The 15,455-nt window shown below is 37.3% G+C and overlaps 1 protein-coding gene across 1 annotated transcript; it reads left to right on the top strand.

The window, feature by feature from the left end:
- Window positions 1-4,949: 4,949 nt before the first annotated feature.
- STEAP1 (STEAP family member 1) lies at window positions 4,950-9,907 on the top strand. The gene is made up of 4 exons (XM_008056466.2): window positions 4,950-5,060; window positions 6,026-6,538; window positions 7,093-7,257; window positions 9,557-9,907. Exons 1-4 carry the CDS (start codon window positions 4,980-4,982, stop codon window positions 9,812-9,814), a joined length of 1,017 nt encoding a protein of 338 aa, XP_008054657.1. The 5' UTR covers window positions 4,950-4,979; the 3' UTR covers window positions 9,815-9,907.
- The last annotated feature ends 5,548 nt before the right edge of the window (window positions 9,908-15,455 follow it).

Here is a 15,455-nt window from a genome sequence, read left to right on the forward strand (position 1 = left end):
TAAAAATATGGAGTACAATTCAGGGTTAGGTACATACGTGGTCATTGTACAGGTAAAGTGTGGGTACCCTTATTGATATTATGCACCCCACCCCTCCCCTGGCAGTGTCCCACTACTGCTAATCCCTTCTTATGGTATTATGATAAATGTTCAGGGTCCACTTATGAGTGAGTACATGTGGTAGTCAGAATTTGTTTCTGTGTTAAATCTCTAAGTATTGGCAGGAAACGGTGGCTCAAGCCTGTAATCCCAGCACTTTGGGAGGCCTAGGCAAGAGAATTGCTGAGTACAGGGTTTTGAGACCAGCCAGGGCAACTTACCAAGACCTTGTCTCTACACTAAAACAAAAAAATTAGCTGGGTGTGGTGGCACACGCCTATAGTTCCAGCTACTTGAAAGACTGAGGCAGAAGGGCCACCTGAGCCCAACAGGTTGAGGCTGTGGTGGCCGTAAGCATGCCACTGTACTCCAGCCTGGGCAACAGAGTGATACTTCAAGCACAAAAAAAAAAATCTGAGTATTATAGACTCTAATTCCACCCAGGTTGCTGCGAAGTTCATAATTTTGTTTTTCTTTATGACTGCATAATATTCCATTGCGTAAATGTACCACATTTTCTTTATCCAGTCCTCTTTCAGTGGGCACTGGTTGGTTCCATGTTTTCACTGTTGTGAATAATGCTGCAATAAATACACGTGTATAGGTATCTTTTCTACAGAGTGATTTGAGTTCCTCCGGGTATATTACCAGAAGGGGGATTGATGGGTCATTTGGAAGTTCGGTTTTTAGATCTTTTAGAAATCTCTACACTGATTTTCCATCGAGATTGTACTAGTTTACATTCCCACCAACAGTGTAGACGTGTTCCCTTTTCCCCACATTCTCTCCAGCATCTTTTGTTTTTTGAGTTATTGATGATGGCCATCCTGACCATAGTTAGGTGGTATCTCAGTGTGGTTTTAATTTGCATTTCTTTGATGATTAGTGAGGCTGAGCATTTTTCCATGTATCTGTTGGCTGCTTGTACATCTTCTTTTGAAAAGTTTCTATTCATGTCCTTTACTTTTTAAAATGTCTGCCTTCACTCCTAGACTTCAAGATTTTTGAGAGTAGAGGCTTTATCTCATTTAACCTTCTATTCCCATGACCTGAAATCATTGTTCACAATATTGTTAATGAATTAATACTGAATAAATGTAGCTTTATATGTTAACATCTTTGCCATCCTGAAACTAATAGACTTAAAACATCTTCTAAACATAGTAAACTATTTCTAATGTTTGATAGCAGATAATACTTCTATTCCTAGAAACCCCCCCAAATCACCAAATGACTTGAACTAATGCTTCTTAAGGAAATAGCCTATTATTTCCTCTAGAGCAAGTATAAATCTCATTTCTCTTTGCTCTCTTTAGTGTCACTCATAGAGTTGGGGTCATAAATACTTGTTGACTGGCATATACTTTACTCAGAATTATTTTAAATACCAATGGTAAACACCCATGTCAAGCTAACTTAAGCAAAAAAAGGAATGTACTGACTGTGTCACTGACAAATTCAGGATCTAGTCTCAGGGACTCTAAGTACTCAAAATGTGCCACCAGGACCCTACTGTCTCTTTCTTCACTTGTTCTGCTTTTGGTGTTGATTTTCTTCTGTTCTCATGAAAATATCTTCCTCTTCACAGCATGGAGAAGAAAGCATGGTGGGCTGATGCCATCTCAAATAAACAAAATGTTAGAGCCATCTCCTATCTCTTTTCCACTTCCATTTATAAATATCAGAAGACTATATTTGGTTTGACTAGGGTTGTGTGTCATTTCTAAGCCAGTCAGTGTGGCTTGGGAAATAAGAGACTGTGATTGGCTGACCCTGAGTCATATGCCCACTTCTGGGACCAGAGGATGGGTATTTACTGCAATTGGCAACCCAAAATCATATTGGAGGGTGGAGGGGAATTTCTCAAAGTGGAGGAAATGTTTTATATCAGAAAAAGTGGGGAAAGAATGTGAACAAACCAAAACTAATATCCTCATTATGAATATTCTGAAGTTTCAAAACAGGTAATATCTGGAAAATGTTCCAAAAGCACTTCAACAAAGAAATGGTTGGAATTATGTAAAAATGACTCCTCCTTATTATTTGTGCAGGTCAAACCTTAAAACCTGGAGAATATTTTAAGTGCACTCATGGGTCACTTAACAATAGGGATACATTCTGAGAAATGCATCATTAGCGATTTTGTCATTGTGCAAACATCCTAGAATATACTTATACAAATTTAGGTGGCATAGCCTATTACACATCTAGGCTATGTGGGATAGCCTGTTGCTCCTATGCTACAAACCTGTACAGCATGCTTCTGTACTGAATACTGTAGGCAGTTGTAACACAGTGGTAATTGTATATTTAAACATAGAAAAGGTACAGTAAATATATATTCAGTATAAAAGATTTTAAAATAGTACACCATTTTTGGGGGGAGGACACTACAGGTAGGGCACTTACTATGAAAGAAACTTGCAGGACTGGAAGTTGCTCTTGTTATAAGTAAGTAGAAGAAGTACACTCTAAAATAATAATTGAAAAGTATAGTATTGTAAACACTAGGCAATAGGAACTCTTTAGCTCCATTATAATCTGATTGAACACTGTCATATATGCAGCCTGTCATTGACCAAAATATTATTATGGGTTACATGATTGTATTTTTAAACTATGCCTGCAGACAACTTTCAGTTAATAAAGTACTACAGACACCAGCCTAAGCAACATAGCGAGACTTCGTCTCTACAAAAAATTATCCAGATGTTGTGATCCACACCTGTAGTCCCAGCTACTTGGGCCTGAGGTGGAAGGATCACCTGAGCCCAGGAGGTTGAAGCTATGGTGAGCTGTGATCATGCCACAGCACTCCAGCCTGGGCAACACAGATCCCCAACTCAAAAAAAATCTATACTTAATTATTTAACATTTATATATATAATAGATAGTCTAAAATTCAGAAACCTTTGGAATGCTTTCAGTCAATCAAATTGTTATATGTGTAATCTTATTTTTTCTTACTGAATTTCATAAAGTACAAATTATAGATATATATTCCTCTGAAGTAGATTCAGAACTAATAAAAACAATGAATAATATTGTGCCTTTGCATGTTTCCCTTCCCTAAAAATGTTACATCAAGCCTGGATGAGGATATGTGAAGGTTGTTAAGGAGCAGATTTCTTTATAGGGTAAGAAATTGTACAAAATTATTTCCCACATGATGGACCAGAAGAGTGAGCATATCAATGATTGAACACAACTCATCACCTCCACTGGAAATTTACTACCCATTCATGTTTTACCAACAAAGACCTACCCACTCTTCTAGTGGGAAAAATGGCACTCTGAAATATGACCTTTTAGTCTTTTATGCTACTATCAGGGTTCACCTTACCAACAGTATCTGTTCTGTTTATTGTCTGAAACTAGAGTATATTTCCCCATAAAATCAATTAATTATTGTTTCCGATTCCAGTGTCAACCCAAAAACTCTATTAAAACATATAACTTCCTGAAATACGGTCTTGTATCAGCTACCTCCATCCTCTACTGATAACATTGTTATTCTCAAAATAATGAATTATTAATTCTGTTTACCTTTTAAAGGAGTTGGCTTTCCTCTATATCAGCAGTTCCCAACTTTTTTGACATCATGGACCAGTTTCATGGAAGATAATTTTTCCATGGACCAGGGGGAAGGTGGGGGGAGATGTGCAGTCAAACCTTATTGCTATTAAAGAGCAGTCCAGTGAACATGGGGAGGAAATGAACTTTGGCCCAGAAAAATAATTCCTTTGCACCTTCTTGGAACATTCTTTAGCAGTGCCGGGTACATGATAATCTTGTGAGTAGGGAACACTAGCATCATCTTATGGATGAGCTTCAAAAGATTAAATGACTCACTCAAGATCACAGCCAATAAACTGTGGAATTGGAGGGTGGGGGAGACAGACCTCACTGCTAATGTTAATCTGTATGTGCAGCTACTCCCCAGTGCTAGCATCACTGTCTCAGCTCCACCTCAGGTCATTAGGTATTAGATTCTCATAAGGAGCATGCACCCTAGATCCCTGGCATGTGCATCTCACAGTAGGGTTTGCACTTCTGTGAGAGTCTAATACCACCACTCACCAGACTGGAGGTGGAGCTCAGACAGTGATATGAGTGATGGGGAGGGCTGTAAATACAAATGAAGCTTCACTCACTGGCCCACCACTCACCTACTGCCGGTGGCCCGGCTTCTAACTACCGGTTTTTGGCCCAGGGATTGGAGAGCCCCTGCTCTACATGAGTTAAATCTTCCTAGATCAAAGGACAACATCTGACCCTTTGTGTTCAATATAGACACTTAGGTGATTCATTGCACAAACAGGTAGGTATTTCAATAAAGCAATTACTACTGACAAAAGGGAATTGGTTTGAGACTCTTACAGATCATAATGTGAAGTTAAATGTATACATCAATCACTGTCTGAATTTTAGTTGTACCTGCCACTCTAGTCTTTTAGGAAGTAGGTTTTTTATATTGTCCCACCAAATAGTAACATCATAAATAGAATAGCCGGGCTCGGTGGCTCAGCCTGTAATCCCACGCCTTTGGGAGGCTGAGGTGAGTGAATTGCCTGAGCCCACGGGTTCGAGACCCGCCTGGGCAACGACACCTCATCTCTACAATAAATAAAAAAAATCAACTGGGCGTGGTAGTGCATGCCTGTAATTCCGGCTACTTGGAAGGCTGAGGTGGAAGGATCGCCGGAGCCCAGCAGGTCGAGGCTGCGGTGGCTGGGAGTGGCCACTACACTCCAGTCTGGGTGACGGAGTGAGACTCCAACTCAAAAAAATAAATAAATAAATAAATAAATAGAATAGACTGGAAGATCATTATTTTTTATTTCTATAAATGACTGAAGCCATACTATTTTATAGAATTAATGGAGAGCAGAAAAGACATCACAAACGAAGAACTTTGGAAGATGAAGCCCAGGAGAAATCTAGAAGAAGATGATTATTTGGTAAAATAATAATAATTAATAATTAACATCCATAAACATAATTCAAATGCCATTCTATATCTCTTAGTGTTATAAAAAATGATTTTTACCCTAGTCTGCTGATATCTCAGATTACTGTCACTGATACTATGAAAAAATAGAATTAACAGAGTGTTATATGTGAGAGAAATAGTACCTTGACTGATTTTTCAGAGACTTAGCTGAATGGCCATGAATAGGTCCCTAAAAATCCTGGGTCTTTGTTTATCTATAAAGTGGGAAAGTTGGACCTGATCATCTCCAAGACCCTTCCAATTCTTTCTAACAGTCTATGGTTCTAAGTTTAAAAAGAAAAAGTCCTCAATGCTAATAAGACAGTAGTTTTATAACCTTTTTTCTCATAGACATTATGTCAGTTTACCAAGAGACTATCAAGTAAATTGATGACTCACTGTTAAACCAAATAAATTTACTTTTGGATAAATATCACTTCTCCCTCTTCTGTTCGACCACACAATTAAATGTTTCTTACTATACTAGTTGACAGAAAAACCGGCAGAACATTTTGGTTTCAAACTCGTTTCTAAGTTATCGCAACTAAATTCCAGTTTTAACAGTAATTATTTATTTTATCTTAATCATTTTAACAGGAAAAAATAATTTAAAAATTGCAAGCATATATTCTATAAAAATAACCATGTGTATAAAGTGAAATTATTTTCTGTTTCAAGTTAACAGTCTTATTTGTCTGAAGCATATATTTCTTTTGCCTTAAAAACAAATGAATAACAAATTAATAGAGAACTCTAGTGTGCACCTTTGGTCAGGGCTGCATAGACTATGTTAGCTTCAACTAACTAGTATTCAAAAGCAAGGTTCCGAATGCCCTTATTCACTAAGAAGCATGATGATTGAGCAATAAGTAGTTAGGTTAAGAGTAATCTCATTGTTTTGTTTGGTGTTAAGATTTTTTTTTTCTTTTGTAGAATAAGGACACAGGAGAGACCAGCATGCTGAAAAGACCTGTGCTTTTGCCTTTGCACCAAACAGCCCATGTTGATGAATTCGATTTCCCCTCAGAACTTCAGCACACACAGGAACTCTTTCCAAAATGGCGCTTGCCAATTAAAATAGCTGTTATTATTTCATCTCTGACTTTTCTTTACACTCTTCTGAGGGAAATAATTCACCCTTTCATAACTTATCATCAACAATATTTGTATAAAATTCCAATTTTTGTCATCAACAAGGTCTTGCCAATGGTTTCCATCACACTGTTAGCATTGGTTTATTTGCCAGGTGTGATAGCAGCAGTTGTACAGCTACATAATGGAACCAAGTATAAGAAGTTTCCACATTGGTTGGACAAATGGATGTTAACACGAAAGCAATTTGGGCTTCTCAGTTTCTTTTTTGCTGTACTGCATGCAGTTTATAGTCTATGCTATCCAATGAGGCGATCCTACAGATACAAGTTGCTAAAATGGGCATACCAACAGGTAGGTTGACGATCTTGATATTATTACTAAACTTAAAAGTCTAAGTCCTTTCTCATTGTAATATTAATATATGAAACTCCTGTTGAAACCCTGTGTTGAGAGAATAATCTGAATTTTTAAAAATTTTATTATAACCTTACTGGGGCTTGGTTGTAGTTTTACACTGAGAAATGCTTTTTAAGCTGAAAATAAAGTACAACTTTAATAATATTAAAAAAAACTTTATTCATGAACAGGACCACATTTCAATCTACCACTCTCATAAAATTACATTTTAAATACTGATTGTTCTTATCTTTTGCTTATTTACTATAGGTGCATGCACATTGTAATTCTAAGTAAACCATCAAATAATTATTACATAATTCATTTAAAAGATTACATAAATGTTGCATTCAAGGAAAGAAAGTGATAGCTCTCTTAAAAAGTCAAATCTGTGGAGGCCACTCTTGTTCTCAGGGCCTCCACAGGAGACAGAGGAGTCTACAAAGAGATTCACATTTGGGAAACAACTGTTGTTTGCATTTCTTCCTTCTTTGTTTACCCTCTGATAGGTCCAACAAAATAAAGAAGATGCTTGGATTGAGCATGATGTTTGGAGAATGGAGATTTATTTATCTCTGGGAATTGTGGGACTGGCAATACTAGCTCTGTTGGCTGTGACATCTATTCCATCTGTGAGCGACTCTTTGACATGGAGAGAATTTCACTATATTCAGGTAAATAATATTTAAAATATCTCTAAGATGTAAAATCTTTCTGAGTTTATAATATCAAATATGTTGACTTTACATCATAAAAAAATAACAAATATTTTCCAGTAATAAATTTCCCACATTAATTCCAATTAATAGGGTGCTCTCTTGTTGTTTCTCCCTATTGCTTCTAAAAAAGACAAGTGTTTTCTAAGCTTAAATAAAAGGCATTACTCAAAAATATTTTTTCTAACATTTGAAACTTGTTAGATTACAAATGTGACTTTTCCCCCAAAAAATAAATATTCCTTTATCTATCGCCTGACTTTAGTCATGCCTTGTAAGTTACACAGCTTTGCACTATGCAGGAAAAAAAAATCTTTCCTTGAAATATGGGGTTTTATCTACTAAGGTGTTCTACTATCTAATTTTATTTTATTTTATTTATTTATTTATTTATTGAGTTGGAGTCTCACTCCATCGCCCAGACTGGAGTGCAGTGGCCGCTCCTGGCCACCGCAGCCTCAACCTGCTGGGCTCCAGTCATCCTTCTGCCTCAGCCTTCCAAGTAGCTGGAATTACAGGCGCGCACTACCATGCCCGGCTAATTTTTTGATTTATTGTAGAGATTAGGTCTCACCAAGTTGCCCAGACGGGTCTTAAACCCGCGGGCTCAGGCAAACCTAATTTTAAAGGCTGCCTTTTCCATTTTATGTAGCTTACTCACTTGAAGTTTCTAAATATTCTTGGAATTCAAACACTATCTCAGATTTACTGAAAGTTATCTTCTAGTGATGGATTATACTTAAACAGTGACGTGCCAGAATTCAGAAAGGGATCCTTGTCTGTCAAAATTCAAAGATTCAGCCATAAGTACTGCCAATTTTTTTTAATGGCATAGCTTTAACTTTTATAGGTGAACATCTTTGGAAATTTCCACAGAATCAGACATTCCCCACCATCCTTTCCACACACATACTCCAACAGACACTTTATCGGGGCATCTGATTAGGCTGGAAAGTATGTCTGAATTCTTCCAGTGCAGCTTAGAGATAACACCACACTCTCTAAGCACACTATTTCCTAATTTTGTAGATTCCACCCAATAGCCATTGAAGTTCTCTGGTCCTCATTAACTAACTGTCTTCTTACCTTGCTTTGCCTGTCACGCATATGCTGAGAACCACTTTTATGATTTAATTAGGAATTTAGGCATTGCTTTTTGACAACTGAATTCATTCCACTATATGTACAACACCTATCCCGTAATAAGTATAATACACCTTTGGTAAAGTTAATCTTCAACTAATGATATGTATTTTTCAATTATTAACCTAGAAAACTTTCATTTATGATCTGAGAACTGGTTATACTATGATTTACCTGGGAGATTCATATCTGAAAATATAAACTTAGCTATTTGATTGTATTTATTAGGGTTTAAGAATATGGATGAGTAATTGTAAGTTAGATTTGTTCTGGCAGGCTAATGACTATTTCTAGTAAAATGAATAGAAGCCAAAAGTCTTCTAGAAGAGCTGTTGTCAGAATGCTGTAAGATTACATAGGTGAACAGCTATTTTTAAGCAAATTTATCTGTGGGGGCCAAAGCATCCCAGTGCAAACTGAAATGTCTCTTCACATCTTCAGATCTCTCTATTTTGTTCAATAGGTAAAATAAATGTTAATATTTTTCCTATTTTATGAGAATGTTTAATTTTTTTAAACATAGGCCAAGTTCATTCGCCTCAGTATTCACTTACCAACAGCAGAGTGAATCACATTTGTTGCCTTCACAATTCATAAAGATCACTGAATTCAAATTGGTTTTGGCAATAATCTTCCATCAACCCACCAATATTTAACTAAGCACCTAAATGTGCAAATCATTGTGTTGATTCTACAGGGATCCTGTATTAAGTAAAACTCAGACCCTGTTTTTAGATGTTCTTAATAAGCAGAATTAAGACAAAGGCACAAGAGACAATACACCATAAAATAAATATCATCAGAGAGATGAACAAAGTGGTGGAGAAAGGGAAGATAAATCTGTTGATCACCTGAGACTCAAAGGAACAGTTGTGAATTTTCTCAACTTATAGAGCCTAAAGACAAGAACATTACCCAAAAGTAAGGTGGTGCAGGAGGACATGTAAAAAAAGTGGAAAGATGTGAATGCACATTGTTGAGAGATGTGACAAGAAAAGAATCACAGATGAATTAAAAGATTTCCCATGTGACAGAACAGAACCAGATGAGGTAGAATGGAATAAACTCTTATTGAACCAATTTTCACCAAGGTAATTTTGTTTTTCTTTTGCAGAGCAAGCTAGGAATTGTTTCTCTTCTACTGGGCACAATGCATGCATTGATTTTCGCCTGGAATAAATGGGTAGATATAAAACAATTTGTGTGGTATACCCCTCCAACTTTTATGATAGCTGTTTTCCTTCCAATTGTTGTCCTGACATGTAAAGGTGCACTATTCCTGCCATGCTTAAGGAAGAAGATACTGAAGATTAGACATGGTTGGGAAGATGTCACCAAAATTAGCAAAACTGAGATGTCTTCCCAGTTGTAGAATTAGTGTTTACACAGATTTTTGTTCACTATTGATATATTTTATCACAAACACTTCAAATTTGCATTTGTTATTATAATGACCACTTAAGGATCTTATTGTATTTCTTTTGTTAATGGGTGATGAGTTTGAAATTTGTATTTCTTTGTATTTCCGTGCATATAGGATTCAAAACAAACAAAAATATTGTTTTTGGTCCCAGTCTCACTTTGTTTCCCAGGCTGGAAGGCAGTGGCACAATCAACGGCTCACTGCAGCACCCAGGTCCTGGGTTCGTGATCCTTCCACCTCAGCCACCTAAGTAGCTGGTACTACACACCATGACACTCAACTAATTTTTTTTTTTTTTTTTTGGAGCAACAAGGTCTCACTGTGTTGCCTAGACTGGTCTCAAACTCTTGGGTTCAAGCAATCCTCTCACCTCAGCCTCCCTAAGTGCTGGGATCACATGTATGAGCCACCAGACAAGGGCTAAAAAAAATTTGTAATACTAATCTTTAGCACATTCTCTGTTTTGTAAAGTTAAGCATAACAAAAGAATCACATCTGATTTGTAACACTGTGTAGCATTATATATAATAAACATCCTTGAAATACCAGGCCTTGCTACCCAATTACACAGGTGTCATTAGCTATGAAAAAAATTACACACACACACACACACTTTATTTGACCCTACTACATAAGTATATTCAGTGTTTACAACTGTTGTTAAAGAACTTTCATTTTCTATAACCAAGTTTTATTTCATGAACCACCTGTCTCAAAAAAACAATCAAACTGTATCTACACAGTAAAGCAACAGAGTAATATCAGATACACATCCAGGCAAAATAAAACTCAGGCTGTCCTGGAGGAAAAAAAAAATTCCACTACTCAGTTGAGCTTACTTTAATACATTGGTGAAAGTATACCATAAACCAGTTCTTGAAAGCAAACTCTACATCAGTTGTCAGGAGTTGCTAACCCAACTAACGACGTACTACAGAGGTTTTTCATAATTAGCAAAAGTCATAAGCTTTATCTTTTATACAGATAAGCCATTTCTTTTGATTAAAGACAATAGGGATTTGCTAATGGTACAAATTCGGAAAAACAATTAGTATATTCATTGAGTGAAGTCTAGTGTTCCTATTTTCTGTTCTACTATAAAGGATGATTATTCATCATTTTATGAGTAATAAGGAGCCTCCTCGGGTACAAATTTGAATTCTATGTATTATTGGAATTTAGGCATACAGAGACATTTTTGCAGATAGTGAAGAAAGGACTTGAGAGAGCAGAAACACTTAACTGGAGACAGAGTAGACAACAGTGCCCTTGAAAAGTAGTTCACTATAAAAGAAAAAAAGAACTTGTGCTCTAGAACTGCAAAGCAGATTCGTCAAGGGGACATAACTCAGGACCACTTAACTAAACATGACATGTCATTCCATAATCAACCTATGCTGAGGTGCAGCAATCAGGTACCTATATTCACCTGTAGAGCAAAGTGCCAGCATCTGCAGCACTGAGAAGAGGAAATCAAGTTCTAACCTTCGTGGTACCAAGACATCATAGAGACTGAAGCTTGGAAACAGAGCTCCAGCCTGAAGTGGCACCTCAGTGAATCTTTCAGGGACAACAGCTGAGTACTGGCTTGACTGTTGGGTCCCTGTCTGTTAGCTATGGTAACAAGCAACAACAGGCCTATTCTGAAACACAGACTATACCCTTTGGGGGATTCCTAGTGATAGGAGAAAGGAGGTCAACAAGGGAACAAACACCTAGATTCAATTTTACTCAGACTTTTAAAAATTGAACTATTCACTCTGCAGATTTTCTGAATTTTTATAATGGTTGAGTAGTGTTGTTAACAGCAGAAGAAAACAATAAAAGTTGTCTTCAAAAGAAAAAATATTATGATCTGGTAAAAGCTTGGATTTTCTTTTATTCATTCAACCAACATCTATAGAGTACATCCTATATACACTACCATTCTAGTGCTAGACAGGATACAGCAAGAGAGAAATGACCTAGTCCCTTCTCACAGTCTCATAGGGAAGACAAATTTTAATATACCAATGGATTCTGAGCTTACTCGTATCACTGAGGAAGGAATGACCAGTTCTGTTTAGAAAGATAAAGTCAAGAAAGTGTGAGGTTGATTCAGAAAAATAATGATTTGAGCTAGATATTAAAGTATAAGTAAGAGTTTATCAGATCGAGTGGGAGGGTAGGGTGTGATGTAATGTGTTGGAAGGTCTAGTTCAGAGTGGCTGGAACAGTGTATATAAAGGAAATACCAGATTTGATACGGACAAAGGCGAGATAGATCAAGGTCATTGTATGACATGAAACCAACTTTGGATTTGCCCCATAAAGAAGTGAGAGAAGCCACTGAAAAATTTTACAAGATCTAAACATCATCAGATTTGCATTTTAGAAAGATCTATCTGGGTAGACTATCCTGATGGATTTGGTGGTAAGGGGCAAAGGATGAAGGCAAGTTGGAAAACCAAAAATATCTAAGGAGATGACTGCAGTATCCCAAGACAAAGACGTTAAGTTCCCAAATGAAGGCCATTACAGAGGGAATGGATATATGATGACAGCTAATGAAATATGATAGGAAAATAAAAGTTCAGGAACTCATTAACATTAGAATATGAGGAGTGAGGGAGAGGAAGGCATGACTTCTACGATTCATTCCGTCTAGATGAGGCCATTAAACAGGATAGAGAATTCTACAGAAGGAAAAGATATTTTAAGCAAAACAAGAAGTGTGTGTTCTGCACACTGTGTACTGTTTCAAGAATCTTAATTACTAAGGAATGCAGTGTGTTTTATTAGTTCCAGCATACACAAAACTATGATAGGCATATGGTTTGAGCAGTGGGAAGGAAAAGGAAGGTATTCCCCTGCTCCTATTGAAAAGGTGTTTTTTTAAGTAAAACTGATAGGGTTAACACAGTCACGGACAACAGTCACACAGGATCTTTCTGGAATAAAAGAAACAGCACCTGGGAAATCGCTGACTGTGAGTCCAGTGCCACCTTTTCCAAGCAGAGCTCTTACATGATCAAAATCAGTCTACCTGGAATTTATTTTCTTTAAGCATTTATGCAATAAGAATCTTATAATCTTTGGTTAAAATGAGGTCTTTAGTATTTTAATAATGAATTACGATTATTAATGTTTATGACAGTACAAAAGAAATTTATGGCACTGATGAGATTTTCAGATCATAGACCACATATTGAAGAATCCTATAAGAAATTGTGATCTGTGAAGTGCCGAATCTATAAAATTAAACATCAAAATAACAAAAATAATTATTTTCATTGGTAATACTTAACACTTACTCTAGAATTTTCTTCCAAGAAAGTGAATGAGATGTAGAGTTCCTTTTTTATAAAACTTGTCTTCAAAGTAAAAGCATTAGAAATGTTTCCATTTGGATTTATTGTTAATTTTACTCAATTAATTAGAATTCCTCTTTCCTCACGCCATTTTTTTGGGGGGGCGTTTTCAAGAGGCCCTTTAAAGGGGTAATTAATTATTTGATATCTGTTGAAAATAATCCTGTGCTTTAATAAATTAATAAATCACTGAATTATGACCACTACACGTGACCTGAAGCTAAAGTCCAGTGCCTTCTTCTCAACTAATTCTGCCACTTCAGCTGGTGAAGTAGTAAGTATAAGTATTTATTGTTAGTAAGTATGTTACACTCTCGGAATTATTAATGGGTGGCTATTTTAACTGTGCCAAGAACAAGTTGCCAGTTCCTGCAGCTATAAAATTATTGAACTGGAAGAGACAGATGAAGTCACCTAAGCTCTCTAATCCCTTGTACAGAGGCATGACCCCATGGAAATGAGGCCTTCCTCAGCAGAATATTTGTATTTCTGAACAACGTTGAAGAGAAGAACGGAACATAGGGGCAGCCAAAATTGTAATGATAAGAAATATATTGATCTTAGAATCAGTAACCCTTCCTGAACCTCAGCTGGACCAAAGAACAACTGATTGGACAAAATCTCAGTCTGAGAACTAGGATGCTACGCTTGGGAGTGCTGATGAGCATGCCATAATAATTGACACATGCCTTGCTTAGCACATGACTCTGCAAAATCATTTGAAATCTACCCTCATCTTGTAACTTGAAGTTGTATTACCACAAAAGAAATATTCATGGGTTTAAACACAGTGGAGTTAAAAGAGTGTAAGAGCTGGGAAAATGGGTTTTGTTTTGTTTTTTAATAGAATCTTTTTCAGCAAAATCTCTAACAAAAGCCCAGCATGTAACAGAGGTCAGAGTTAAAGGGAGCTACTGAGACCAAATGCTTTCCCTTTTTTGGAACTTCCATCCTGCTCACAAGCCTTTGTGACAACTTGGGATCCACAGTACACAGTTTGGAAACTCTTCCTCATTTATACAAATAAGGAAACCAAGGCCCAGACTGGTTTGTTACCCACAACTTTCTCAATTACTATTTGGCAAATGTATATAATCAAGTCTTATTAAAATAAACACAGTAATTTTAACTAGCTATTTCTTTTTGTCAGGGATTGCTTATTTGAAAGGCACAGAATTCTACTCAAACTTGCTCAAGAAGGAGATACTGATAACATAAAGACACTGATATAACCCACAGGAAAGGGGATTGGCTTAGCTTTGTAAACTCTGGAGCTGGGATCGCACAAGACAGAAACTAAGTGCATCTGCATGTTTTGTCTCTGCAGATGGATGTAGCGATGCTGTGAAGTTCAAAGTGGGTACTTTCCTCTTTTCCTAAATTTGGCAACTAGATCAACAGCTGAAAACTAAAAGTGCTAAACAGTATTCATTTTACTTTCAGAGAACAACCTACTGCAGGGTCAAAGAGGGCTCCTGGAGAAGTGCTTTCAGCAGAACTAGCACTACAAGCACTCACCAATACATATAAATGAGGAAGGGGTAAAGGTCTTCTTTGGACTAGGAAGCGTAGTGCTGATGAAGACACACTGCCCACATTTTATTTCACCCATGAGGGAAGGGAGCACAGATTAATTCTTTGTCTAATCTACACCCTCACTAAAGAAAATGAACTTGACTGAAAAATAACATACAACTTCAATATTAACTAGCCTCGCTTGAGATTTATGATCACGGATGTTAAGCTCTGCCTAATCTTCCTGCATTTCTGTAGGTAAGTTTATTTATCCTCTTGTTTTTTTGTTTTTTGAGTTGCAGTCTCACTCTGTCACCCAGACTGGAGTGCAGTGGCCGCTCCTGGCCACCGCAGCCTCTACCTGCTGGGTTCTGGCAAACCTTCTGCCTCAGCCTTCCAAGTAGCCAGCATTACAGGCATGCGCTACCACGCCCGGCTGATTTTTTGATTTATTGTAGAGATGAGGTCTCTCTGCCCAGGCGGGTTTCGAACCCGCAGGCTCAGGCAATCCACTCACCTCAGCCTCCCAAAGGCGCGGGATTACAGGCTGAGCCACCGAGCCCGGCTATCCTCTTGTTAAAACTGTTGTTACACATCTCCCCTGTGCTCAAATCAACAATAACACTTAGTTGCTAAATCTTCCTTAGGAAATAGTTGCAATCAGAAAAGAAGGATCTCCAGAGCCCAGCAGGTCGAGGCTGCGGTGGCCGGGAGCGGCCACTGCA

This window comes from Carlito syrichta, unplaced genomic scaffold (assembly GCF_000164805.1).
Source record: "Carlito syrichta isolate Samal-C Ts95f unplaced genomic scaffold, Tarsius_syrichta-2.0.1 Scaffold302375, whole genome shotgun sequence".
Taxonomy (NCBI): Eukaryota; Metazoa; Chordata; class Mammalia; order Primates; family Tarsiidae; genus Carlito; species Carlito syrichta.

Excerpts from the sequence above, each read along its gene's own strand:
- STEAP1 (XM_008056466.2), top strand. The coding sequence starts at position 4,980 with ATGGAGAGCAGAAAAGACATCACAAACGAAGAACTTTGGAAGATGAAG. Across the intron at positions 5,061-6,025 it reads TAGAAGAAGATGATTATTTG|AATAAGGACACAGGAGAGAC; the intron begins GTAAAATAATAA and ends TTTCTTTTGTAG. Across the intron at positions 6,539-7,092 it reads TAAAATGGGCATACCAACAG|GTCCAACAAAATAAAGAAGA; the intron begins GTAGGTTGACGA and ends ACCCTCTGATAG.